The sequence below is a fragment of the Nycticebus coucang genome, chromosome 22 (genome assembly GCF_027406575.1).
Source record: "Nycticebus coucang isolate mNycCou1 chromosome 22, mNycCou1.pri, whole genome shotgun sequence".
Taxonomy (NCBI): Eukaryota; Metazoa; Chordata; class Mammalia; order Primates; family Lorisidae; genus Nycticebus; species Nycticebus coucang.
Window position 1 is genome coordinate 49675594 of NC_069801.1, and position 25709 is coordinate 49701302.

General features: G+C 44.6%; 2 protein-coding genes, 1 long non-coding RNA gene and 1 other non-coding gene across 4 annotated transcripts in view; 2 read left to right on the plus strand and 2 right to left on the minus strand.

The window, feature by feature from the left end:
• Positions 1 to 13595, plus strand: part of GPX7 (glutathione peroxidase 7) — a 263667-nt gene extending 250072 nt beyond the window's left edge. The window contains exon 4 of the transcript XR_008376932.1: positions 13555 to 13595. The gene's annotated coding sequence lies outside the window, so the exon portion shown is untranslated. The remainder of the gene's footprint in view (positions 1 to 13554) is intronic.
• Positions 15 to 5281, minus strand: LOC128575151 (uncharacterized). The gene is made up of 2 exons (XR_008376934.1): positions 473 to 5281; positions 15 to 165 (listed from the first exon to the last, which is right to left on the minus strand). It is a non-coding gene; the product is annotated as an uncharacterized LOC128575151 (long non-coding RNA).
• LOC128575721 (small nucleolar RNA SNORA76) lies at positions 852 to 974 on the minus strand. The gene has a single exon (XR_008377131.1). It is a non-coding gene; the product is annotated as a small nucleolar RNA SNORA76 (small nucleolar RNA).
• A 6197-nt stretch (positions 13596 to 19792) lies between the features above and the next one.
• The window catches only part of ZYG11A (zyg-11 family member A, cell cycle regulator), a 53048-nt gene continuing 47131 nt past the window's right edge, over positions 19793 to 25709 (plus strand). The window contains exon 1 of the mRNA XM_053575560.1: positions 19793 to 19882. Within this exon, the coding sequence (XP_053431535.1) occupies positions 19793 to 19882 (90 nt within the window). The remainder of the gene's footprint in view (positions 19883 to 25709) is intronic.

Genomic DNA, 25709 nt, shown 5'->3' on the forward strand with positions numbered 1-25709 from the left:
ACTTAATTTAGGAAGGAGCTAGTTTACTACCACACTGATAACATTCTTTGACACACGTTTCATACCACTATCACAGTAATCAGACTTGAAATTTTTGGAGTTACTCCATAGGGGTGAAAACTGAGTTAAACTAAAAGAAAACAGGTATTTAGAACCATTAAAAACCTTAAAGGGGCCGGGCGTGGTGGCTCACGCCTGTAATCCCAGCACTGTGGGAGGCTGAGGAGGGAGAATCGCTTGAGCTCAGGAGTTCGTGACTCGCCTGAGCGACAGTGAGACCCCGACTCGTGAAAAAAATGGAAAAACCCAGCCGGGTGCCGCGGCAAGCGCCTGTAATCCCAGCGGCTTCCGGAGGCTGAGGCAGCGGGGTGCCCGCAGCCCGAGTCTGAGGTTGTGGTGAGCTACCACGCCCACTGCACTCTGCTCAGGGGCATAGGGTGGGACCCTGTCTCAACAACAACAACAAAAAAACCTTAAAGGGTGGCACCTATGGCTCAGTGAGTAGGGTGCCAGCCCATATACTGAGGGTAGTGGGTTCAAACCCTGCTCCGGCCAAACTGCAACAAAAAATAGCCGGGCATTGTGGCGGGTGCCTGTAGTCCCAGCTACTCAGGAGGCTGAGGCAAGAGAATCACCTAAGCCCAAGAGCTGGAGGTTGCTGTGAGCTGTGACACTACAGCACTCTATCCAGGGCAACAAAATGAGACTCTGTCTCTTAAAAAAAAAAAAAAAATTGTGGGCTAATGCTTGGGAATTTTTTTTTGGCTTGGGAATTTGTATAAGATAACTTTTCATAGATTAAGGAAATAGAAAAATCCTTTTTTTTTTTTTTTCTGCCCACCCACAGCCCCCAGTGTTGCTGGGGTTAAAAGAGCCACCCACAGTGCAGGCAGGCGGCCCCAGTTATTTTCAAGCTTGTGCTCTGGCGCTGCAGCCCGCCCCACCCTACCCCCGACACTACCACCACAAAGCGCAACTGGAGAAAAATATTTTAAAACTTTTAAGTTTCTTTTTGCCCTTCTTGTGAATTTTGATGTCTAAGGCTAAATTCATGAAATAAATGGCCTGCAGAAGCTTGAAAGTTGATAGGTTTGTTTACCATTTCCATGTCTTTTATCTAGTGTAGGTAAGGGAAAGCCTATTTGAGAAGTTTGGCTTCAAGTTTCTGTTTTATACTGTTAAAGACGAAAGTACATATTCCTTATAGGCTAAGACTAGGTTTTTGTCTTTACAAATTATTTTCAGAAATGGCTAAAAATGTACAGAAAACAGTAAATCCCTTATTTACTCAGATTCACTTCTTTTTTTTTTTTTTGGATTTTGGCCGGGGCTAGGTTTGAACCCGCCACCTCTGGCATATGGGACCGGCGCCCTACTCCTTGAGCCACAGGCGCCGCCCTCAGATTCACTTCTTGATAGGTGAAGCCTCAGAAAATTTAAGATCAAATTTAAATTTACTGCTTTAAGCATCAGTAGTGACCAGATATTTCTGAGTCTTAAAAAAGGAAATCACTTATCACATCCCAAATATATAAAAAATTTAGTGCCTTTGTGGTTGGGATAATTCTCAAAAATTATGTATATAATTAAGGCACAGAATTGTCTGGAAAGTCTTAAATCTGGCTGAAATATACTAGATGTATTTATTGAAATTATGAGGCATAACTGGCCAGTTTCTCTAGTTAGAATCTAGGAGGCCTGCCTTTTGCAATTGTAAACTAGAATGTAGCAGTTCTTGTGCCTTCAAGGGTTACCTTTCACTGGCATAGAGGTGCTGTTACAAGCATAATTTAGATTAGGGTTGAACCACTCATTATTGCTCCAATCATTGGACTGCTCAGATATTGTAAATCATCACTAGATCAGTCCACAAGAGCTCAAGAGCAGCCTGTGCAAGAGTGAGACCCCATCTCTACTAAAAATAGAAAAATTAGCTGAGTGTCATGGTGGGCACCTGTAACCCTAGCTACTTGGGAGGCTGAGGCAAGAGCATTGCTCAAACCCAAGAGTTGCTATGAGCTGTGATGCCATTGCACTTTACACAGGGTAACTCTGTCTCAAGAAAAAAAAAATTTTAGATCTACTTCAGAGAAATTATGCCACACACGGTGGCTCATACCTGCAATCCTACCGCTTTGGAAGACCAAGACAGGAGGATTGCTTGAGGTTAGGAGTTTGAGTCCAGCCTGAGCAAGAGTGAGATCCTGTTTTTACAAAAAAATAGAAAAATTAGTCAGGGACATGGTGACCTGTTTGTAGTCCCAGATACTTGGAAAGCTGAGGCAGGAAGGTCACTTGAGTCCAGGAGTTTGAGTTTGCAGTGAGCTATCATCATGCCACTGCACTGTAGCCAGGCAACAGAGTCAGACTTTGTCTCAAAAAAAAGTAAATGAATTTTTTTTTTTAAAAGGAAATGAACCCTTGTACTCGATTCCCCAGCTATCTTTCACAGTCCCCCACCTTTAGGGGAAGAGGGAGGAGCTTCTCTTCAATGAGGTTTTTTCTTTTTCTTTTTTTTTTAAAGAAGAAAAAATAATAAACTTAATTTCTGTATAAAAACAAAAATAAAAAGGAAATGAAATTAGACTTTTTAAAGTATAATGATACATTTTGGTATCATTGAGTAAAACAATAAATTAGAGCAAATATAATTAAGACATCATATTTACATCAAGTAAGTTTTGCTGTGTTCTTTATACTCTAAAAAAAATTATTTTTTTCTTTTTGCAGTTGAAAAGAAACAGTTTATCAAGTTGTAACAAGGGGTTAGTTTACCCTCTGGCTAAGGACTCAGTGGCTACTGATCTTAATTAGTCCAGGATCTTTAATAAACATATCAGACCCACAGTTCTAGGAGTTGACCTTAATTATTGTTGATCCTCACTCCTAGCTGGGCACGGCATTTAGTATTATTCAAGTGGATTACTCGAGGTGCAGGTGAATAAAGCTGCCATATATGAGTTTGCTTTCATGATTATCTTTTATTTGCAAACTTCCCAAGATTCAAACATTCGTGTTTAAAACAATTCTATATATCCACTTCTAGGAAGTTGCTCTTCCAAATGGGACCTTTTGTGTTAGCCTGTTTTCTCCCTATTTATTTTAATTTAGCTGTTTTTCATTATGCCATTTGTTAAGGTAGCATTGAGCCATCTTCTTTTCCCTGTGGAGCACATTTTAATGTAAACTTATTTTATGTGCTAATATAGATTAATCAACCAAATATTTGGCTTACTAATTTTAAAATGCATTAACTGCGCTCTCCCCAACCCCCGCCCCATAGAACAATGTGCAGCAATACCCAAGGTTGAAAAGAGGTAGCAGGGAAAACAAACTTAACCATTTTATATATTGTGGAACCCACCGTAGAGGGCAGGAGGCCCTCTAATGATCTGTTTACATTGGTTATTGTACAGCTTTTGTGGTATTGACAGTATTATTAAACTGAAGGTATAGGCAACAGTATCATACTTCAGCTAATGTGGGCCCTTCCAGTTTTATCTATATGTTACTTATTTGAGGACTTTATACTGCTAAGGCTTAAGAATAGTGGTGTGAGACAGCTTCCAGAGAGGTTTGCAAACTTTTGATTTTCCTCTCAAATCCATTGTGGCAGTTCCAAATAATTTTTGTATATAAGGGATGTTTAGTCTTTACCATTCACTACATTATTGACACATTTTAAATTTTCAGTCTACACTCATAAACTGTTTTTAGAGATATAAAATTTGTATCTCTAATTTAGAGATATAAACTTTAGAGATATAAAACCATCTGTTGTCCAGTGATGAAAATAACACTATGGTAGGAAAATTTTCTCATCATGCTTTAAATGAGACATTGCTTCATCTTATTTAGTATTTCATAGATTTGCATGAAATGGTACACATCTAATTGTGAGTTCTTTTGGTTTCTAAATCTTAACCTAGTGTGTTAACTGGTAACCTCAGAAAGAGCTTTTCTCTGCCTATTTTTCCCTTTTTTGGGTAAAATATGCAAAGACCACTGCTGTTTCTCATTTTCTGAATGAAGTAAAGCTCTTTTGGATAGTACAGCTTAGCTTTACAGCTAATAAGCCACACAGAATGGCTATTAAGAATGTTTTAGAAATCTAAATTAATCAAAATTATTTTATGGAAAATTGTAAATCTAGTTTATTAATAGTATATGCTTAATTTGGATTTTGAGAAAACTGTTCAAATTGGGTTCTTTTAACATAGTTTTAATCAGATTGGAAGAAACTACTTAGCTAATGAAAACTGAGATACTTTAAGAAAAACAAGAAAAAAAAATTTTTTTGAGACAGAGTCTCTATGTTGCCCTCGGTAGAGTGCTGTGTTGTCACAGCTCACAGCAACCTCAAACTCTCGGGCTTAAGGGATTCTCTTGCCTCAGCCTCCCAAGTAGCTGGGACTACAGGCGCCCGCCACAACGCCCAGCTATTTTTTGTTGCAGTTGTCAATTGTTGTTTAGTTGGCCTGGGCTGTGTTTGAACCCACCAGCCTTGGTGTATGTGGCTGGCCCTGTAACCACTGTGCTACAAGCACTGAGCCAAAGCAGGAAATTGTTAAAAGCATTTTTTCCTGTATTTATTTATTTTTTTTTTAGAGAGACAGAGTCTCACTTTATTGCCCTTGGTAGAGTGCCGTGACGTCATATCTCAAAGCAACCTCCAACTCCTGAGCTTAGGCGATCCTCTTGCCTCAGCCTCTGGAGCAGTTGGGACTACAGGTGCCCGCCACAATGCCCGGCTATTGCATTTTTTCTTTTAAAAATGGGAGGATGTTATGTCAAGATTTATATTCTTAGATAATCCGCAACAATAAAATTTTGAAAATCCCTGACTTTTGTAGATTTCCCACTGATAAATTGTCACTGACTGTGAATGTTAGAAAAGCTATCTTTTACTTAAATTCTGATGGACAAGTTTAACTGATTTTAGGATATAAAAAATTCATTGGAAAGTATAATGTATGTACATTTCAAAGACTCTCAACTATCTGGACTGACGGCACTGTTTTCACTATGGCCAGATGAAGGGGAGTATTTTGTACATGAATCATGCTTTATTTTAAATCAGGACATGACTTAAGTATTAATGTTGTGTGTACAGATTTTTGGTTTGGAACTTTTTTTTTGCCTAAATAAATGTTACAAATTTTATGTCAAGTGTGTCTTAACCTACTTTGATTCTACACATTTGCTTTCTGAAAAAGGCCAGTTTTATTGCAGAAGTTTTTAGTACTGAAACATCATACATCTATTTCCTTTTTTTCCTCACTCAAAGGTGGTCATAAACATTTATTTCATTTAATATTTATGCTAGGTACTATGAAGTGTTGGAACTTACATAACTTATAAATCCCTCAAGGAACTTCAGCTTAGTGGAGAAGAATAAGTATTAAATAAACAGATAAATAAGTATTAATTTATAAATAAATATATTTATAATAAATAAATATTAATACTAATGGTGTTGGCCGGTGCAGTGGCTCATGCCTGTAATCCCAGCACTCTTGGAGGCCGAGGCGGGTGGATTGCCTGAGCGTACAGGTTTGAGACCCCTGAGCCAGAGTGAGACCCCTTGCCTCTGAAAATAGCCGGGCGTTGTGGTGGGCACTTGTAGTCCCAGCTATTTGGAGGCTGAGGCAAGAGGATTGCTTGAGCCCAAGAGTCAGAGGTTGCTATAAGCCATGACGCCATGGCACTTTACTGAGGGCAACAAAGTGAGACTCTGTCTAAATAAATAAATGTTGATGGTATATTACAGGCCAGTCCACGGTGCTTGTTATAGAGGCATAGAGACTACACCTGGACACTCGTTACACAGACACTCGAAGAAGACTTCCTGGAGAAAGTGATATCTTTCATTCACACAAATATTGAGATAATTAACCACAATGTATATTGTTTAAGCATATTTAGTGAGGGGAATTACCAAAAAACACAAGTATTATATAAGAACCTCAGGTACACATATGTGTATAATAGCATAAATGCAGATGTACAAAAATGATTCTGTTTGAGGAAGTGTCAGTGTTTTTATTTATTTATTTTTTAGAGATAGAGTGTCACTGTGTCGCCCTTTGTAGAGTTCTGTGGCGTCACAGCTCACAGCAACCTCCAGCTCTTGGGCTTAACCGATTCTCTTGCCTCAGCCTCCAAAGTCGCTGGAACTACAGGTGCCTGCCACAACACCGGGCTATTTTTTGGTTGCAGTTGTCCAAACCTGCCTCGTTGTATGTGGCTGGCAGCCTAACCACAGAGCGACAGACCCCAAACCTGGCCTTTAGTCTACTTGCCTTCATTTTATTCATTTTCTGCCTGCCTAAGACCACTTAAATAGGATAGCGAGAGTCCGTGAACCAGCCTTAGGGAACCATTGCCCTAGGTAATTCTGTTGCCCAGGAGCAGTTTCTCTTTCTTCAGTTCACTACTTCAGCGTGTGACCTTCCACTAATGATTCTCCAAGGAGACCACTTAACTCCAGGCTGGACTTTTCCTGTTTAAGGCTGCTCCACTCAATAGACTTCTGGGATTCCTTTTACTTTCTCCTTTTCCTAAGCAGGTCCTTTTCATAATAAAGGTTTTAACTGTGACCACTAGGATAAGGGAAATAAAACAAGGCTAACAGAAATAGATATGATAAGGCCCAGCATGGTCGTTCATGCCTGCAATCCTAGCACTCTGGGAGGTGAGGTGTGTGGATTGCTTGAGCTCAGGTGTTTTGAAACCAGCCTAAGCAAGAGCAAGACTCTGTCTCTATTGAAAAACAGAAAACCTAGACAGGCACTGAGATGGGTGCTGTAGTCCCAGCCCTTCCGGAGGGTGAGGAAAGAGGACCATTTGAGTGCAAGAGTTTGAGATTCCTGTGAGAGATGGTGAGCCATGGCACTCTACTTAGGGCAACAGAGTGAGACTCTGACTCAAAAAAAAATAGGATAAATCACAAATCTTTGTTTGTTTATTTATTTATTTATTTATTTATTTTTTTTTTGTAGAGACAGAGTCTCACTTTATGGCCCTCGGTAGAGTGCCGTGGCATCACACAGCTCACAGCAACCTCCAACTCCTGGACTTTCAGCGATTCTCTTGCCTCAGCCTCCCGAGTAGCTGGGACTACAGGCGCCTGCCACAATGCCCAGCTATTTTTTGGTTGCAGTTCAGCCGGGGCCGGGTTTAAACCCGCCACCCTTGGTATATGGGGCTGGCGCCCTACCGACTGAGCCACAGGTGCCGCCCTTTATTTTTTTTTTTTGAGACAGTCTTACTTTGTTGCCCTCTGTAATGTGCTATGGCGTCCTAACTCATGAGAGGCTGAGGTAAGAGGATCGCTTGAGCCCAAGAGTTTGAGGTAGTGGCAAGCTGTGATGCCCCAGCACTCTACCCATAGTGAGAGAGTGAGGCTGTGTTGCAAATAAACAAATAAATAAAATCACAAATCTTAATAGCTAGTCTTTGAATTTTTCTTTTTTTTGAGAGAGAGTCTAAGTATGTTGCCCTGGGTAGAGTGCTGTGGTGTCACAGCTCACAGCAAGCTCCAACTCTTGGGCTTAAGCAATTCTCTTGCCTCAGCGTCCCAAGTAGCTGGAACTATAGGCACCCACCACAACGCCTGGTTATTTTTTTGTTATTGCAGTTGCCATTGTTGGTTAGCTGGCCTGGACCGGGTTTGAACCCACCAGTCTTGGTGCATGTGGCCGGTGTTGTAACCACTATGGTATAAGCGCCAAGCCATGGAGATATATATATATATATACTTTTTTTTTTTTTTTTTGTAGAGACAGTCTCATTATCGCCCTGGGTAGAGTGCCGTGGTGTCACAGCTCACAGCAACCTCCAATCCCTGGGCTTTGGCGATTCTCTTGCCTCAGCCTCCTGAGTAGCTGGGACTACAGGCACCCGCAACAACGCCTGGCTATTTTTTTGTTGCAGTTTGGCTAGGGCTGGGTTTGAACCCGCCACCCTCAGTATATGGGGCCTGCGCCCTACTCACTGAGCCACAGGCGCTACCCGACCCACGAATTTTTTAAATACGATTTATCTTAAATTTTTTTTTTTTTAACTTGACATGGTCTCACGCCGTTACCAGGCTAGAGTGCAGTGGTATCTGTATCATACCACACTGCAAACTTTAAACTCAGAAGCTCAAGGTATCCTGTTATCTGAGCCTCCCAAAGTACTGGGAGTGCAGCTATGAGCCGCGGTGCCCAGCTTTATTCAATTTTTAATTCATTAATTTCAGTAAATATTCCTGAAAAACTTACTGAACACCTTAGGTGAAGGGAGGGATTTAGAGAGTTATAGAGATGCTCTGATCCAGCACCATACTCCATTTTTCAGATGAGGAGACTGATCCTCAGAAAGAGACAAAGACTTTTTTTCCCCAAAGATTTGTTACAAGCCAACACATGATGGCTTAGAAAGCATCCTATTTGAGGGCGGCGCCTGTGGCTCAAAGGAATGGGGCGCCGGCCCCATATGCTGGAGGTGGTGAATTCGAACCCAGCCCCGGCCAAAAAAAAAAAAGAGGAAAGCATCCTGGCCTGGTGTGGTGGCTCACGCCTGTAGTCCCAGCGCTGTGGGAGGCCGAGGCGGGTAGATTGTCTAAGCTCAGAGGTTCAAGACCAGTATGAGCAGCAGTGAGCCAGAGTTAAGACCCTGTCTCTAGGGCGGCGCCTGTGGCTCAGTCGGTAAGGTGCCGGCTCCATATACCGTGGGTGGCGGGTTCAAACCCGGCCCCTGCTGAACTGCAACCAAAAAATAGCCGGGCATTGTGGCGGGCACTGTAGTCCCAGCTACTCGAAGGCTGAGGCAAGAGAATCGCTGAAGCCCAGGAGCTGGAGGTTGCTGTGAGCTGTGTGATGCCACGGCACTCTACCGAGGGCTATAAAGTGAGACTCTGTCTCTACAAAAAAAAAAGACCCTATCTCTACTAACAACATCAAAAACAGCCAGCACAGCCAGAGGAAGAAGAAAATCAACAAAAAAGGAGCACTTTAAACAAAGAATGAACAAGTAAACTGAAATTAAAAATTAAAAAAAAAAAGGAAAGCATCCTATTTAAGATGACAAAAGTAACACATAAGGGGTGGGTATTTTTTAGTGCTTCACTTTCTGCAAGTTTGATGTTAGGTACTTTTTCTTTTTTGTAGAGACAGAGTCTCACTTTACCACCTTCGGTAAAGTGCCATGATGTCACAGGACTCACAGCAACCTCCAGCTCTTGGGCTTCAGCGATTCTCCTGCCTCAGCCTCCCGAGCAGCTGGGACTACAGGCGCCCACCACAACGCCCGGCTATTTTTTGGTTGCAGTTCAGCCGGGGCCGGGTTTGAACCCACCACCCTCGGTATATGGGGCTGGCGCCCTACTCACTGAGCCACAGGCATCACCCGATGTTAGGTACTCTTAGTACTTGACATTCTTCAAGTTTAGTGTTATCATTTTATTGTTATTGTTGTTATTATTTTTCTTTTGAGACACAGCCTCAAGCTATCACCCTGGGGAGAGTGCCATGGCGTCACAGCTCACAGCAACTTACAACTCTTGGGCTCAAGTGATTCTCTTGCCTCTGCCCACAAGTAGCTGGGACTATAGGAGCCCGCCACAACACCAGGCTATTTTTTTGGTTGTAGTTGTCCTTCTTTGGCAGGCCTGGGCTGGATTCGAACCCACCAGCTCTGGTATATGTGCCTGGGGCCTTAGCCACTTTAGCTACAGGCGCCGAGCCATGTTATCATTTTATTATCTCATTTTCCAGAAGACTTATGTGTTAAGTAACTGCCCCATGGAGAAGTGAAAATGGAATTTGAACCTAGTCTTTTCTCAGAGCCCATAACCATTACCATACACTTAATGACAATGAAGCTTAAGAAAAATTGCAAAGTTCTTAAAGAAATCCAATCCCGGCTCTGCACCTGTAGCTCAGTGGCTAGGGAGCCAGCTACATACACCGGAGCTGGCAGGTTCGAATTCAGCCCGAGCCAGCTAAACAACGACAACTGCAACAAGAAAAAGCTGGGCGTTGTGGTGGGTATCTATAGTCCCAGCTACTTGTGAGAATGAGAATTGCTTAAGCCCAAGAGTTTGAGGTTGCTGTGAGCTGTGATGCCACAACACTCTACCCAGGGCGACAGCTTGAGACCCTGTTTCAAAAAAAAGAAAGAAAGATACAATTCCAATCTAAGGATATCTTGAGTATGGTTTTCTAATTTAATTTCAGGAGTTTGATTTCTTTAAATCTCCTAACTTATCTGTATCTGCACTATTCTTCCCCTACCTACTCATTAGAATTGGTGGGAACTCACTTTCTAGAAGACTCACTTTCTAGAAGCGACATCTAAGTGAGACAAGAAGGATTAGTAGAAAGTACTTAGTAAGGTGAGGTAGAGTGGGCAACAGAATGTGCAAAAGTATATTTTACAAATTAAAGAATTTCTATGTATAATAATCAAAGGAAAGTTCATAGCAGGGAAATACTAACAGCTTAAGCTAGAGAGATAACCAAGAGACAGATCATGAAGGCCCACGTAAAACCACCATAAGTCTAGGACAGGCGCAGTGGCTCACACCTGTAGTACTAGCCCTCTGGGAGGCTGAGGTGGGTGGATTGCTTGAGCTCACGGGTTTGAGACCAGCCCAAGCAAGAGTGAGATCCTATCTCTAAAAAATAGCCAGGCATTGTGGCAAGCACCTGTAGTCCCAGCTACTCAGGAGGCTGAGGCAAGAGAATCGCTTGAGCCCAAGAGTTTGAGGTTGCTATGAGCCATGACAACATGGCGGCACTCCACCAAGGGTGACAAAGAGAGACTCTGTCTCAAAAGAAAAACACCATAAGTCTGAGTGTGCTTGGTGACTCAACACCTGTAATCCCAGCACTTTGGGAAGCTGAGGCAGGACAATCACTTGAGACCAGGAGTTTAAGGCCAACCTGGGCAATACAGTGAGACCCCATCTCTCAAAACCATTAAAAAGTTAGCTGAGAGTGGTGGCACAGGCCTCTACCCTAGTTAATTGGGAGGCTGAGGCAGGAGGCTTGCTTGAACCTAAGTTCCAAGATTGTGTTACTGCACTCAAGCCTGGAAAACAGGGTGAAACCCTGTCTCTAAAAATAAAATAAAACTATCCTAAGAAGCTGTGTTTCTTATTGTAGACAGTGAGGTCACCAGATAAAAGAAAAAAAATTTAGGTTTCAACAATGGGAAGCCATGGAAGTGTTGTGCTTTGGTTTTGTTTTGTTTCAGATAGCATATCTCTATGTCATCCAAGCTGTAATGCAGTAGGTTAATCAGCTTACTTCAGCTTTGAACTCCTGGGCTCAAGCAATCCTCCCAGATCAGCCTCCCGAGTAGCTGAATCTACAGGTGCCTGCCACCACTCTCAAGTAAATGTTTTTTTTTGAGACAATCTCACTATGTCACTCTTGGTAGAGTGCTGTGGCATCACAACTCACAGCAACCTTCCTCTCTTGGCTTAAGCAATTCTCTTGCCTCAGCCTTCCAAGTAGCTGGGACTACAGGTGCCCACCACAACGCCCAGCTATTTTCTTGTTGCAGTTGTCATTGTTGTTTAGCAGGCCCGGGCTGGGCTCCAACCTTCCGGCCTCAGTGCACATGGCTGGCACAGTAACCACTGTGCTACGGGTACTAAGCCTCTCGGCTAATTTTAAAGAAATATTTTGTAGAGAAAGGGTCTCACTATGTTGGCCAGGTTGTTCTCAAGCTCCTGGGCTCAAGGGATCCTCCTACCTCAGCCTCCTAAGTGCTAAGATTACAGGAATAAGCCACCATACCCAGTCTGGAAGTATTCTAAACTGGGGAGAAAGGTGATCTGTGCTTTAGGTAAAGCACTCACTGTTAATTGGGTAAAGGAATAAAAGAGATGAGTTTGGAAACAGATTAGGAGTGTGGACTGAATCCTCAGAAAATTTTGTTAAATTGAATTGGAAAACTGATGAAGAGATGGGGCAATTGTACAGAACATTGAGAGAGAAAGGAGTAGAGAACAGGTTTGCTATACAACTTGCCTTCCCCTACATAGATGCAGCTTTATCTCTCATCTTGGGGAGAAATCAACCTTTACAGCTATAATTCTTTTTTCTGGCTTGACGCCTATAGCTCAAGCGGCTATGGCCCCAACCACATACACCAGAGCTGGTGAGTTCGAATCCAGCCCGGGCCTGCCAAACAACGACAATTACAATGAAAAAATAGCCAGGCGTTGTGGCAGGTGCCTGTAAGTCCCAGCTACTTGGGAGGCTGAGGCAAGAGAATTGTGTAAGCCCAGGAGTTGGAGGTTGCTGTGAGCTTTGACATCCCAGCACTCTACCCAGGGCGACAGCTTGAGGCTCTGTCTCAAAAAAAAAAAAAAAAAACATTCTTTTTTTTTGGGCAGCGCCTGTGGCTCAAGGAGTAGGGCGCTGGCCCCATATACTGGGATTCGAGCAGGTTCGAGCCCGGCCCTGGCCAGAACTGCAAAAAAAAAAAAAAAATTCTTTTTTCCATATAGCCATTTCATGTATTTTTTCAACACTTTTTTTTTTTTTTCCAGCTTTTGGCCGGGGCTGGGTTTGAACCCACCAGCTCTGGTATATGGGGCCAGCGCCCTACTCCTTTGGCCACAGGTGCTTCCCTTCAACACTTTTTTTCAACCCTGGGTAGAGTGCTGTGGCATCACAGCTCACACCAACCTCCAACTCCTGGGCTCAAGCGATTCTCCTGCCTCCACCTCCCAAGTAGCTGGGACTACAGGTGCCTGCCACAGTGCCCGGCTATTTTTTGGTTGCAGCCGTCATTGTTGTTTGGTGGGCCGGGGCTGGATTCGAATCCACCAGCTCAGGTGTATGTGGCTAGCACCTTAGCCACTTGAGCCACAGGCACCAAACCCCTTCAACACTTTTTAAAAATTAAGTTATAATTGACATGTAAAAATCGTAAGCTGGATTTGGTGGCACACCCTTTTAGTTTCAGTTACTTAGGAGGCTGAGGTGAGAGGATTTCATGAGCCCAGGAGTTGAACCCCAGCTTGGGCAACATAAGGCGATCTTGTCTCTAAAAGAAAAATATTTTTCTTTGTATGAACATTTATTATTGACCACCTTCTATAAGCTAGGCACTGTTTTAGACCTGGGGATACAACAAAACAAAATTGATGCCCCCACATGGCTTGCATTTTTTCCTACTGGGAGGAAGCAGAAACTATGCCAAATAAAACAAATACTGTAATACAGGAGGACAAATGGCAAAAATTAGGAAAGCAGAATAAGAGGAGCAAGAAGCAGAGGGAGGGTGTGGTGACAGGGATCAAAAGCAGGGAAGTCGGGCGGCACCTGTGGCTCAAGGAGTAGGGCACCGGCCCCAGCCAAAAAGAAAAAACTGCAAAAAAATAAAAATCAGGGAAGTCTTTACTGATAAGGCAACATTTGTTTTTATTATTATTATTATTATTTTTTTGGCCGGGGCTGAGTTTGAACCTGCCACCTTCGGCATACGGGACCGGCACTCCACCCCTTTGAGCCACAGGCGCCACCCCTATTATTATTATTTTTGAGACAGAGTCTCTCTCGGTTACCCTGGAGTTGAGTGCCGTAGCATCATAGCTCACAGCAACCTCAAAACTCCTGGGCTCGGGTGATTCCTCTGCCTCAGCCTCCTGATTAGCTGGGACTATAGGCGGCGTTCGCCACAATGCCCCGCTATTTTTGTGATTTATTAATTTTTATTTTCTGAGACAGTCTCAAGCTATTGCCCTGGGTAGAGTGCTGTGGCATCATAGCTCACAGAAACCTCAAACACTTGGGCTCAAACGATCCTCTTGCCTCAGTTTTTCTTTTTTCTTTTTTTTAATATCTCTTTATTCCCAAGATTCCCTCACTTTCTTTTTTTCTTTTTTTTTTTTGTAGAGACAGAGTCTCACTTTATGGCCCTCGGTAGAGTGCCATGGCATCACACGGCTCACAGCAACCTCCAACTCCTGGGCTTAAGGGATTCTCTTGCCTCAGCCTCCCGAGTAGCTGGGACTACAGGCGCCCGCCACAACGCCCAGCTATTTTTTGGTTGCAGTTCAGCCAGGGCCGGGTTTGAACCCGCCACCCTCGGTATATGGGGCCGGTGCCTTACCGACTGAGCCACAGGCGCCGCCCTTGCCTCAGTTTTTCTATTTTAGTAGAGGCAGGGGTGGGAGGGTGAAGGGGGTGTTTAGTGCTTTTGCTCAGGCTGGTCTAGACCTCATGAGCTCAAACAATCCACCCACCTTGGCCTCCCAGAGTGCTAGGATTACAGGTGTGACCTGCCTGGCCCGTTCTTCCAGCTATTTCTTAGAGATAGGTCTCACTCTTGCTCAGGCTGGTCTTGAACCTGTGAGCTCAATGAGGTCCTCAAACTATGGCCCATGGGCCACATGAGGTGGTGTGATTGTATTTGTTCCCATTTTGTTTTTTTACTTCAAAATAAGATATGTGCAGTGTGCATAGGAATTTGATCATATATATATATATTTTTAACTATAGCCTGGCCCTCCAACGGTCTGAGGGATAGTGAACTGGCCCCTGTTTAAAAAGTTTGAGGACCTCAGGATCCCTGTCTCGGCCTCCCAAATGTTTTGAAGTTTTTTTTTTGTTTTGTTTTGTTTTTGTAGAGACAGTCTCACTTTATTGCCCTTGGTAGAGTGCCATGGTGTCATAGCATGGAGCTCACAGCAACCTCCAACTCCTGGGCTTAGTCAATTCTCTTGCCTCAGCCTCCTGAGTAGTTGGGATTACAGGTGCCCACCACAACACCTGGCTATTTTGTTGTTGTTGTTGTTGTTGCAATTTGGCCAGGGCTGGGTTTGAACCCACCACCCTCGGTATTTGGGGTTGGTGCCCTAGCCACTCAGCCACAGGCGCTGCCCTGTTTTGAAGTTTTGATGTAAAAAAGGAGGTGGGGGAAATATCTGAAGAGAGAAATTGGTCAAATAGGTGGGTCTTTTTTTTTTTTTTTTTTGTAGAGACAGAGTCTCACTTTATGGCCCTCTGTAGAGTGCCGTGGCCTCACACAGCTCACAGCAACCTCCAACTCTTGGGCTTAAGCTATTCTCTTGCCTCAGCCTCCCGAGTAGCTGGGACTACAGGCGTCCGCCACAACGCCCGGCTATTTTTTGGTTGCAGTTTGGCCGGGGCCAGGTTTGAACCTGCCACCCTCGGTATATGGGGCCGGCGCCTTACCGACTGAGCCACAGGCGCTGCCCCAGTATTTTTATTTTTAATTATGAGAAGGAACAGCTTCTGTAAATGCATCTGGACACAATCTGAGAAAGAGGGAAAAATTGATAATGCAGGAGAAATAAAGGAAAATGAAAATATAAATTAATTAATTAGGGCGTTGCCTGTGGGTCAGTGAGTAGGGCACCGGCCCCATATACCGAGGGTGTTGGGCTCAAACCTGACCCCGGCCAAAACTGCAACAATGACAACAACAAATAAATAAATAAATAAAGCCGGTTGTTGTGGGCACCTGTCGTCCCACCTACTTGGGAGGCTGAGGCAAGAGAATCGCTTAAGCCCAAGAATTTGAGGTTGCTGTGAGATGTGTCGCCATGACACTCTACCAAGGGTGACATAGTGAGGCTCTGTCTCAAAAAAAAAGCATATTGGCTTGCTGCCTGTGGCTCAAGCAGCTAAGGTGCTAGCTACATACACCTGAGCTGGCGGGTTCGAATCCAGCCCGGGCCTACCAAACAACAATGACAGCTGCAACCAAAAAATAGCCGGGCATTGTGGTGGGTGCCTGTAGTCCCAGCTACTTGGGAGGCGGAGGCAGGAGAATCGCTTGAGCCCAGGAGTTGGAGGTTGGTGTGAGCTGTGTGATGCCACAGCACTCTACCCAGAGCAACAGCTGGAGGCTCTGACTCAAAAAAAAAAAAAAAAAAAAAAGCATATTGATAAATTTTGCAGTTAAAAAACTCAATTTTGATGCTCAGGTTGGCCATTCATCAGCTGGGTAAAAAATTTTTCTTTTTTAAAAAATTAATTAATGAATTAATTTTTTTTTTTTTTTTGGTGGAGACAGTCTTGCTTTTTCTCTCTGGCTAGAGTACCATGAGGTCATAGCTGACAGAAACCTCCAACTCCTAGGCTCAATGAATCTTGCTGCCTTAGTCTCCAGAGTAGCTGGGACTACAGGTGCCCACCACAATGCCTAGCTAGATTTTCTGTTTTTTTTTTTTTTAATAGAGACGGGGTCTTGCTCTTGCTCAGGCTGGTCTTGAACTCCTGAGCTCAAACAGCCACCCAACTTGACCTCCCAGAGTGCTAGGATTACAGGCATTAGCCACTTCCCTTGACTTATTTATTTTTTTTTTTACTTTTCTTTACTTTTTTTTTTTTAGACAGAGTCTCATTTTGTCTTTCTCAGTAGGGTGCTGTAACATCACAGCTCACAGCAACCTCCAGCTCTACGGCTTAGACGATTCTCTTGTCTCAGCCTCCCAAGTAGCTGGGACTCTAGGCACCTGCCACAATGCCCAGCTATTTTTTGTTGCAGTTTGGCAGGGACTGGATTCAAACCTGCCACCCTCTGTATATATGGGGTCTGCAGCCTACTCACTGAGCCACAGGCACCACCCTCTTTTCCTTTTTATTGAGGTAGGATCTCTTCCTCTGTCAGCTGGGGTAGAGTTTTTTGGGTTTTTTTTGAGACAGAGCCTAAAGCTGTAGCCCTGGGTAGAGTAGTGCCGTGGCGTCACAGCTCACAGCAACCTCATACTCTTGGGCTTAAGCAATTCTCTTGCCTCAGCCTCCCAAGTAGCTGGGACTACAGGGGCCCGCCACAACAACGCCTGGCTATTTTTTAAAATTTATTTATTATTATTATTATTTTGCAGTTTCTGGCTGGGGCTGGGTTTGAACGGGCCACGTCCAGCAGATGGGGCCAGCGCCCTTACCCCTTTGAGCCACAGGCACCACCCTATGCTCAGCTATTTTTGGGTTTTAGTTGTGGTTGTTTGGCAGGCCCCGCTGGATTTGAACCCGACAGCTCTGGAGTATGTGGCTGGTGCCTTAGCCGCTTGAGCTACAGGCGCTGAGCCAACCTGGGCTAGAGTTAATTAGAGTGCAGTAACCTCAATGATAGCTCAACCTCAAACTCCTGGGCTCAAGCAATTCTCCTGCCTAAGCCTCCCAAGTAGCTGGGACTACAGGTGTGAGCCACTGCACCTGGCCAAAAGTTTAACTTGTCTATTTAACCTTTTATCCTCCAGTTTCCTTATGGGTAAAATGATATGTACTGTACAGGATTTTTTTTTTTTAGTAAAAGGATTAAATAAGAGAATATAATTTAACATTTGAATCCAATCCACTTTACAGGATTTTTTTTTTTTTAGTAAAAAGATTAAATAAGAGAATATAATTTAACATTTGAATCCAATCCACTTACCAGGGACTTGGACAGGTGCCAGGCATTGCGATGTGTTTTACATCCTCATATTAATTTTGTGAGATGATTTTTTTTTATTTTTTTTTTTAGAGACAGAGTCTCACTTTATTGCCCTCCGTAGAGTGCTGTAGCGTCACAACTCACAGCAACCTCCAACTCCTGGGCTTAGGCGATTCTCTTGCCTCAGCCTTCCGAGTAGCTGGGACCACAGGCACCGGCCACAATGCCCGGCTATTTTTTTTATTGTTGTTTCAATTTGAGGGGGGCTGGGTTTGAACCCGCCACTCTCGGTATGTGGGGCCGGCGCTCTACCCACTGAGCCACAGGCGCCGCCTGTTTGATATTTTTTTCTTTTCTTTTCTTTTTTTTGAGACAGAGTCTTTTTATTTTTTTTTTTTAAGAGACAAGAGTCTCGGGTGGCTCCTGTGGCTCAGTGAGTAGGGCGCCGGCCCCATATGCCGAGGGTAGCGGGTTCAAACCCGGCCCAGGCAAACTAACAAAAAAATGGCCGGGCGTTGTGGCGGGCGCCTGTAGTCCCAGCTACTCAGGAGGCTGAGGCAAGAGAATCGCGTAAGCCCAAGAGTTAGAGGTTGCTGTGAGCCGTGGCAGTACAGTGAGACTCTGTCTCTACAAAAAAAAAAAAAAGAGAGAGAGACAAGAGTCTCACTTTGTCGCTGTTGGTAGGGTGCCTGGCGTCACAACTCACAGCAACCTCCAGCTCCTGGGCTTAGGCGATTCTCTTGCCTCAGCCTCCCAAGTAGCTGGGACTATAGGCGCCCGCCACAACGCCCGGCTATGTTTTGTTGCAGTTTGGCTGAGGCCAAGTTCGAACCCCCCACCCTCAGCATATGCGGCCGGCGCCCTACCCACTGAGCCACGGGTGCCGCCCCTAGTGAGATGATTTTACTGATGACTAAGCTGAGCTTCAGAGAAATTAAGAATCTTGCTCAAGGTTCACAAATTAACAATGGCCAAACTGGTATTCCAATTTAGGATTCAAACTCCCAGGCTCGTATTCCTAACAATTTTCCTTTTCCAAGGCATTATTTTCTCTTAAGGCAGCGGAAGTGCACTAATTTATCAGGATTCTTTCTTCGAGCAGGTTATAAGGGTCTTCTTGGTACTTTTTAGGTGACAAGAAAGCCAAGTAGTGTATTTTTCTCGATACTTGCCAATATTTTGCTTTCGTTTTCTACGTGTTTGATTTATCCAGCGTTGCCAGTAGTTGAAACATGGAGGATTGCTATGGGAGAGGTTGTTGCTAACTTTTTAGGGGCAAAGTCTTTGAAGAAGGTATTTTAAAGTATTAGAGCACTTAAAATACATAATTTCCCAACTCCAGAGAGCTATTCCTGGAGAATGCCCCTAAAGGGATGACAGGAGGTTGTTGCTAACTTTTTAGGGGCAAAGTCATTGAAGAATGTATTTTAAAGTATTAGAGCACTTAAAATACATACTTTCCCAACTCCAGAGAGCTGGTCCTCGAGAATGCCCCTAAAGGGATGACAGGAATGTGCTACCAAGCACATGTCCTTCATAAGTGGATTGGATTCAAATGTTAAATTATATTCTTTTGTTTAATCCTTTTACTAAACTGAGGTGTGGGCCGGTAGGATGGCTCACACCTATAATCCTAGCACTCTGGGGGTCCGATGCGGGTGGATTCCCTGAGCTCAAGAGTTCCAGAGCAGCCTGAGCAAGAGTGAGACCACCCACCACCCTAAAAATAGTAATCCCAGCTACTCCGCTGGTTGAGGCAAGAGGTTGCTGTGAGCTATGATGACACCAGCACACTCTACCCAGGACAGCAGCGTGAGACTATCTCAAATAAATAAATAAATAAATAAATAAATAAAAAGTGAGATGTGGGCTCGGGAGGCTGAGGCAAGAGAATCGCCTAAGCCCAGGAGTTGGAGGTTGCTGTGAGCTGTGACGCCACAGCACTCTACCGAGGGCGATAGAATGAGACTCTGTCTCTACCAAAAAAAGTGAGATGTGGGCTTGAGGGAGGTTGGTTTAGAGGAGTAAGTAGAAGTTAGGCAGTGGTTGGACAGGTTAACGCTAGTTTTGGGACTAGGGTTGCGGAGGAGGACGGTTGGGACCCTGGCCGGGTGGAACAGTGGTCGGCGGGGTGGGGGCTGGGATCGCCGGCCTTGGGGGCGGGGCTTGCGGGAGGCCGCCCCCGGGGGCGCGCGCGCGCGGCCGCACACCGGGCTTTTCAAAAGCCTTGAGGCCGGGCGCGCCCGGAGCGCTGCGTGCTGGGTCGGTGTGGTTGGTGGTGCCCAGCAGCCGCCAGACGGTGGCGGACGCCAGCTCTGGCGGGATCCGGGTCTGCTCGACGCCCGCTATCTCCTCAGCGCCCGGCCGGTGGGGGGTGGCCATGGTTCACTTTTTGCACCCGGGACTCTTGCCCCGGACCATCGTCCCCCCCGACGCTCGCAAGGATGCCCTGGGCTGCTGCGTGGTGCAGGTGAGCACCGGCGTCGGGGCGGGGTTGAGAACCTCGCGGTGACGCCGGACTCCAGCGAGCGCGGAAAGTCCGCGGGCACTTGGGGTGCTTGGCCCCTGCCGAGGCCCCCCGCGTGGTGGGGGAAGTCGGCAGAGCGCTGGGGGTAGCAGTTTTCTGTTCGGGGTGTCTCAGCCTTCCCGCTGAGCGCGTCAACCTTGCACAGCTGAGAGGCGAGAGCGAGACCCTTCTCAGGTCTCCGACTCTGAACCAGTTCATGGTCAAGGCGGCAACTCTTGCAGGAGTCGAGTATGCTTGGACGTAGGTGCTAGGTCGTAGACAGGGTTGGGGATTATTGTTATCATAAACACAAATATCCCAAATCTTGACCTCTTCGGCACGTGCGTCGTGGACGTGGCCCTCCCCAAAGGCAGTGACCTTTCGGCCCAACGCCTTGGGCCCTCCTGCGTCTTGCTGGGGAAACGAACCCGGAGACTGAGATTCCTTCAATTCCACATGTTGTCCCCTCCCTTTCCCCTCCCGAATGGCTGTTAAACTAAACTCTGAGCAAAATGCAAACCAAAAGAACGTGTGTTTAGCACCTGCTGTGTTTGAATTCTCTTTTTCCTACAGTAATTAATGGACTTTGCTGGTCTCCATTTTACTGGCGTGTAGTTGGGAACCTTGAAACTTAATTGATTTGCTGGTGAAGCTGAACTTGACTTAAGGCGTTCTGACGTCGGACTCACATTTACGCCCCGAGGGCCACCTTCTGAGAAGTCTGTAGGGTCGAGTGGTGAAGGCTCAACTCAAATTTTTGTGGAGAGAAGGATCTGTTCTGTTTAAGGTTCTGCTTTACATATCGACGCCTAGCTGGAAGACTTGTTTGCCGGCTAAAGATCTGGCCTGGAGCGTTTTGGACTTAACTTGAAAAAGCTATTACAACTTATAAATTTGTCTGTAGCTAATGAAAAAGCTGGAAAGTGTATACTAAAACAGTGCCTTAGACTTTTTTTTGCTGCTGCTTGGAATCGAAACACTAGATTTCTTTGTAAAAGTGGTCGTATCTGTCTGGTTTCATAGTACACTCGTTTTGGGGGATATAGTTTATTTTAAGTTATTTTAATTACACAAATAGTAAATATGAATATATCACACACATGTGATATGTGTATACTTATATACATTTCTGTCGTCTTTAACTTTTTTTTGAGGCAAGGTCTAGCTCTGCCTCCCAGGCTGGAGTGCAGTGATCATAGCTCACAGCAACCTCAAATTCTTGGGCTCAAGCAACCCTTCCTCATCCTCCTGACTAGCTGGGATTACGGGGCATTTGCCACCACTCCCAGCTAACTTTTCTATTTTTTGTAGACTGGGTCTCAGTATGTTGCTCAGGTTGGTCTCGAACTCCTGGCCCCAAACAGTCCTCCTGCATCTGCCTCCCAATTGCTAGGATTATAGGAGTGAGCCATGACAGATGGCCTCCTTTTTCCCTTTTTTTAAAAAAAATTGTATCAGTGTTTTCTGTTAACCTCCTCTACAGTGTTAAAGTGGGGAGTGCAGTTTTATAAAGTTCTAGATCTTTCCTTTAAGTGTGATGTTGCCTGTAGGTTTTAGTAGATGTCCTTTGTCAAATTAAGGACGTCTATTAAAGAAGTTTCCTTCTTTTTCAAGTTTGCTAAGTTTAAGACCATGAATATGTGTTTTGCTAAAGTTTTTTTTTGGCATTTATATTAAAGATCATATGAGTGTTCTGTTTTTGGTTAATGTTAATTTTTAAATTAATGTTAGTTTTTTCTTCTGAATTTCATTGGTTGAGAATTTAATTTTATATCTTGTGATTAAATCCTACCTGGTCATGATGTATCATTAGTGATAATATTGCAGCATTTTATTTGCTCATATTTTTTGAGTGTTTTTATGTGTATGTTTATGAGGGATATTGCTCTCTAGAGGTAATATTTTCTGGTTTTAGTATTAGAATAATGTTGGCCTCAATTTGAATTAGAAAATGTTTCCTCATCTATTTTTTGAGTTTGTGTAGGATTGGCATTATTTCTTATCCAAATAATTAATAGAACTTACCAGTGCCACTATGAAAGATCAGTTTCTTTGAGGGAATTTTTTTTTGAGACAGAGTCTCAAGCTGTCTCCCTGGGGAGAGTGCTCTGGTGTCATAACTCACAGCAACCTCCAACTCTTGGGCTCAAGCAATCCTCTTGCCTCAGGTTTTCTATTTTTAGTAGAGATGGGGTCTTGATTTTGCTTAGGCTGGTCTCGAATTCCTGAGCTCAAGCAATCCATTCTCCTTGGCTTCCTAGAGTGCTAGGATTACAGGCATGAGCCACTGTGCCCCTAACTATTTATTATCAGTAATATCTATTTCTTGGAAGAAAATTAAATTTTATAGGGCTGTTTGTATACTTTATTCTGTGTTTACAAAAGGGTCAAGAAAACATAACATTGGGCAGCGCCTTGTGGCTCAGTGGGTAGAGTGCTGGCCCCACATGCCAAGGGTGGCAGGTTCAAACCCAGTCTCAGCCAAACTGCAAGAAAAAAATAGCTGGGCATTGTGGCGGGCGCCTGTAGTCCCAGCTACTTGGGAGGCTGAGGCAAGAGAATCGCCTAAGCCCAGGAGCTGGAGGTTGCTGTGAGCTGCATGACACCATGGTACTCTACCGAGGGCAATAAAGTGAGACTCTGTCTCTACAAAAAAAAAAAAAAGGAAAACATAATATTGCTAAATGTGTATGCACTTACTAAACAGTTTGTCAGTTTTGGTAATGAGTCTGTTAAGGGGCTGTGAAGTCCCCAGCCCTAGTTTGGGCTTTCTCTGGGTGCCACTAGCAGCCTCTAGAATCCAAGAGCACCTTGATGACTTGGCTGGTACAAAAAGAAGACACCCAGTAGCATTAGCAGAACATCGTGAAAAGAGGAAGTCAGGCAGCAGTGGCAATTTAATGGAAAAGTTGTAATTTTTTTAAGCAAATAGAACACACGTAAGTTTATAGGTGATAGAACACACCTGAAGTCGGGTGTGGTGGCTCACGCTTGTAATCCTAGCACTCTGGGAGGTTGAAGCTGGTAGATTGCTTGAGCTCAGGAGCTCAAGACCAGCCTGAGCAAGAGTGAGACCCTGTCTCTACTAAAAATAGAAAAACCGAGGCAAGAGGAAGAGTTGGAGGTTGCTGAGAGCTGTGATGACGCCTTGGCACTTTATCCAGGGCATCAGACTGACTCTGTCTCAAAAAAAAAAAAAAAACCCAAAAAAACAACCAAACAAACAAAAAACACCTGAGAGGAAGGTGTGGGTCTCTTCCTTGAGAGTAAGGAAGTATCCCTTATAGACTTTTCCCCTTGTATGTATTCCCCAATTCCTAGCTTTGCTTCTACTGTTTATGTATTTCTTTTTCTTTCTTATTCTTTTTTTTTTTTTTTTTTTGGAGACAGTCTCAATGTGTCGCCTCCGGCTCACAGCAACCTCAAACTCTTGGGTTAAGTGATTCTCTTGCCTTAGTCTCCCAAGTAACTGGGACTACAGGCACCCCCCCACAACGCCCAGTTTTTTTTTTGTTGTTGTTGCAGTTATCATTGTTCAGCTAGTTCGGGCCAGGTTTGAACCTGCCACCTTCAGTGCATATGGCCAGCGTGTAACCACTGTACTAAGAGAGCCGAGCCTGTTTATGTATTTCTTTGTTTTTTTGAGTTGTTTTTTTGTTTTTTTGATACAGAGCCTCAAGCTGTCCCCCTGGGCAGAGTGTCATTGCATCACAATTCACAGCAACCTCCAACTCCTGGGCTCAAGTGATTCTCCTGCCTCAGCCTCCCAAGTAGCTGGGACCACAGGCGCCCACCACAATGCCAGGCTATTTTTTGGTTGTAGCCTTCATTGTTTGGCGGCCCCAGACTGGATTCCAACTCAGGTGTATGTGGCCGGCACCTTAGCCACTTGAGCCACAGGTGCCAAACCTGTTTATGTATTTCTTAACTCGTGTTGCATTTTTGGGGGAAGTGCTGACTGCTGCCTAATTGAGTTTTCCTCATGTATTCACTGATTGGTTTACCTAGGGTCTTGGTTAAGCTGATTCCATAGTATTCTTTTTTTTTTTTTTTTTGTAGAGTCTCACTTTATGGCCCTCGGTAGAGTGCTGTGGCCTCACCCAGCTCACAGCAACCTCCAACTCCTGGGCTTAAGCGATTCTCTTGCCTCAGCCTCCCGAGTAGCTGGGACCACAGGCACCCGCCACAACGCCCGGCTATTTTTTGGTTGCAGTTCGGCCGGGGCTGGGTTTGAACCTGCCACCCTCGGTATTTGGGGCCAGCGCCCTACCGACTGAGCCACAGGCGCCGCCCTACATAGTATTCTTAACTACTCCTTTGGAAAGTCTCAAACATATTAATAGGGCTTTGGTTAATCATGGGATGCTGACTAACTTTTTAAAGTTCTTATTGATCAGTCCCTCTGTGGGGAATCTTAAAAGTTGAACAGTCTCCAAATTGTAAAACTTTCTAAGCACAGGGCGGCGCCTGTGGCTCAGTCGCCACTTATATATATTTAATGGTTATGGTTTCAGTACTTTCCCCCCCTAGTTTCCAAATATCCATCTTGTAGCCTTTTTTTTTTTTTTTTCAGCTTAAAGAACCTCTTTTAACATTTCTCATAGTGTGTATCTGTTGGCAGCAGGTTCTTTCTGCTTTTGTTTATTTGCAAATATATTTAATCTTTAATTTTTTTTTTTTTTTTTTGAGACAGAGTCTTACTTTGTCGCCCTTAGTAGAGTGCCCTGGTGTCACAGCTCACAGCAACCTCTAACTCTTGGGCTCAAGTGATTCTCTTGCCTCAGCCTCCTGAGTATTTGGGACTCAAGCGCCTGCCACAACGCCCTGAGTCTGGCTGTAGCTTAGGCTGGTCTCAAACTCTTGAGCTCAGGTGATCTGCCCGCCTTGGCCACCCAAAAGTGCTGAGATTACAGGTGTGAGCCACCAGCGCCTGGCCTTCATCTTCAATCTTAAAAAATATTTTCACTGGGGGGCGGCGCCTGTGGCTCAGTGAGTAGGGCGCCGGCCCCATATGCCGAGGGTGGCGGGTTCAAACCTCAGCCCTGGCCAAATTGCAACCAAAAAATAGCCGGGCGTTGTGGCGGGTGCCTGTAGTCCCAGCTACTCCGGAGGCTGAGGCAAGAGAATCACTTAAGCCCAGGAGTTGGAGGTTGCTGTGAGCCGTGTGATGCCACGGCAGCCGTACAGTGAGACTCTGTCTCTACCAAAAAAAAAAAAAAAATTTTTTTTCACTGGATCTGACAATGCCCCCCCTCCATAATACTTAAAAAAATGTCATTTTATTTTGTGGCTTGCTTTTTCTTTTTTCACCTTGACACCCTTGGTAGAGTGCTATTGTGTTTTAGCTCACAGCAGCCTCACACTCTTGGGCTCAAGCAGATTCTCTTGCCTCAGACTCCCGAGTAGCTGGGACTACAGGCGCCCGCCACAACGCCCGGCTAGTTTTAGAGGTTGGGTTTCTCTGGACTCAGGCTGGTCTCAAACTCCTGAGCTGAAGCAGACTACTGCCTTGGCCTCCCAGAGTGCTAGGATTATAGGTGTGAGGCACAGAGCCCGGCCTGCTTGCTTTGTTTCTGATGACAGTTCATCGGTCTTGCTTCTTTTAACTGTCTGCTCCCCTACCCCCTCCCATCATCTTAAGATTTTTCTTACAATATTGGTTTTGATACATTTGCCATGTACTTTCTCTTGTTTCTTCTGCTTTGCATCCATTTTGCTTCTGGATCAATGGGTTTATATTTTGCATTTAATTTTGACCTTTTTGACTTTTTTTTTTTTTTTTTGAAGTTTT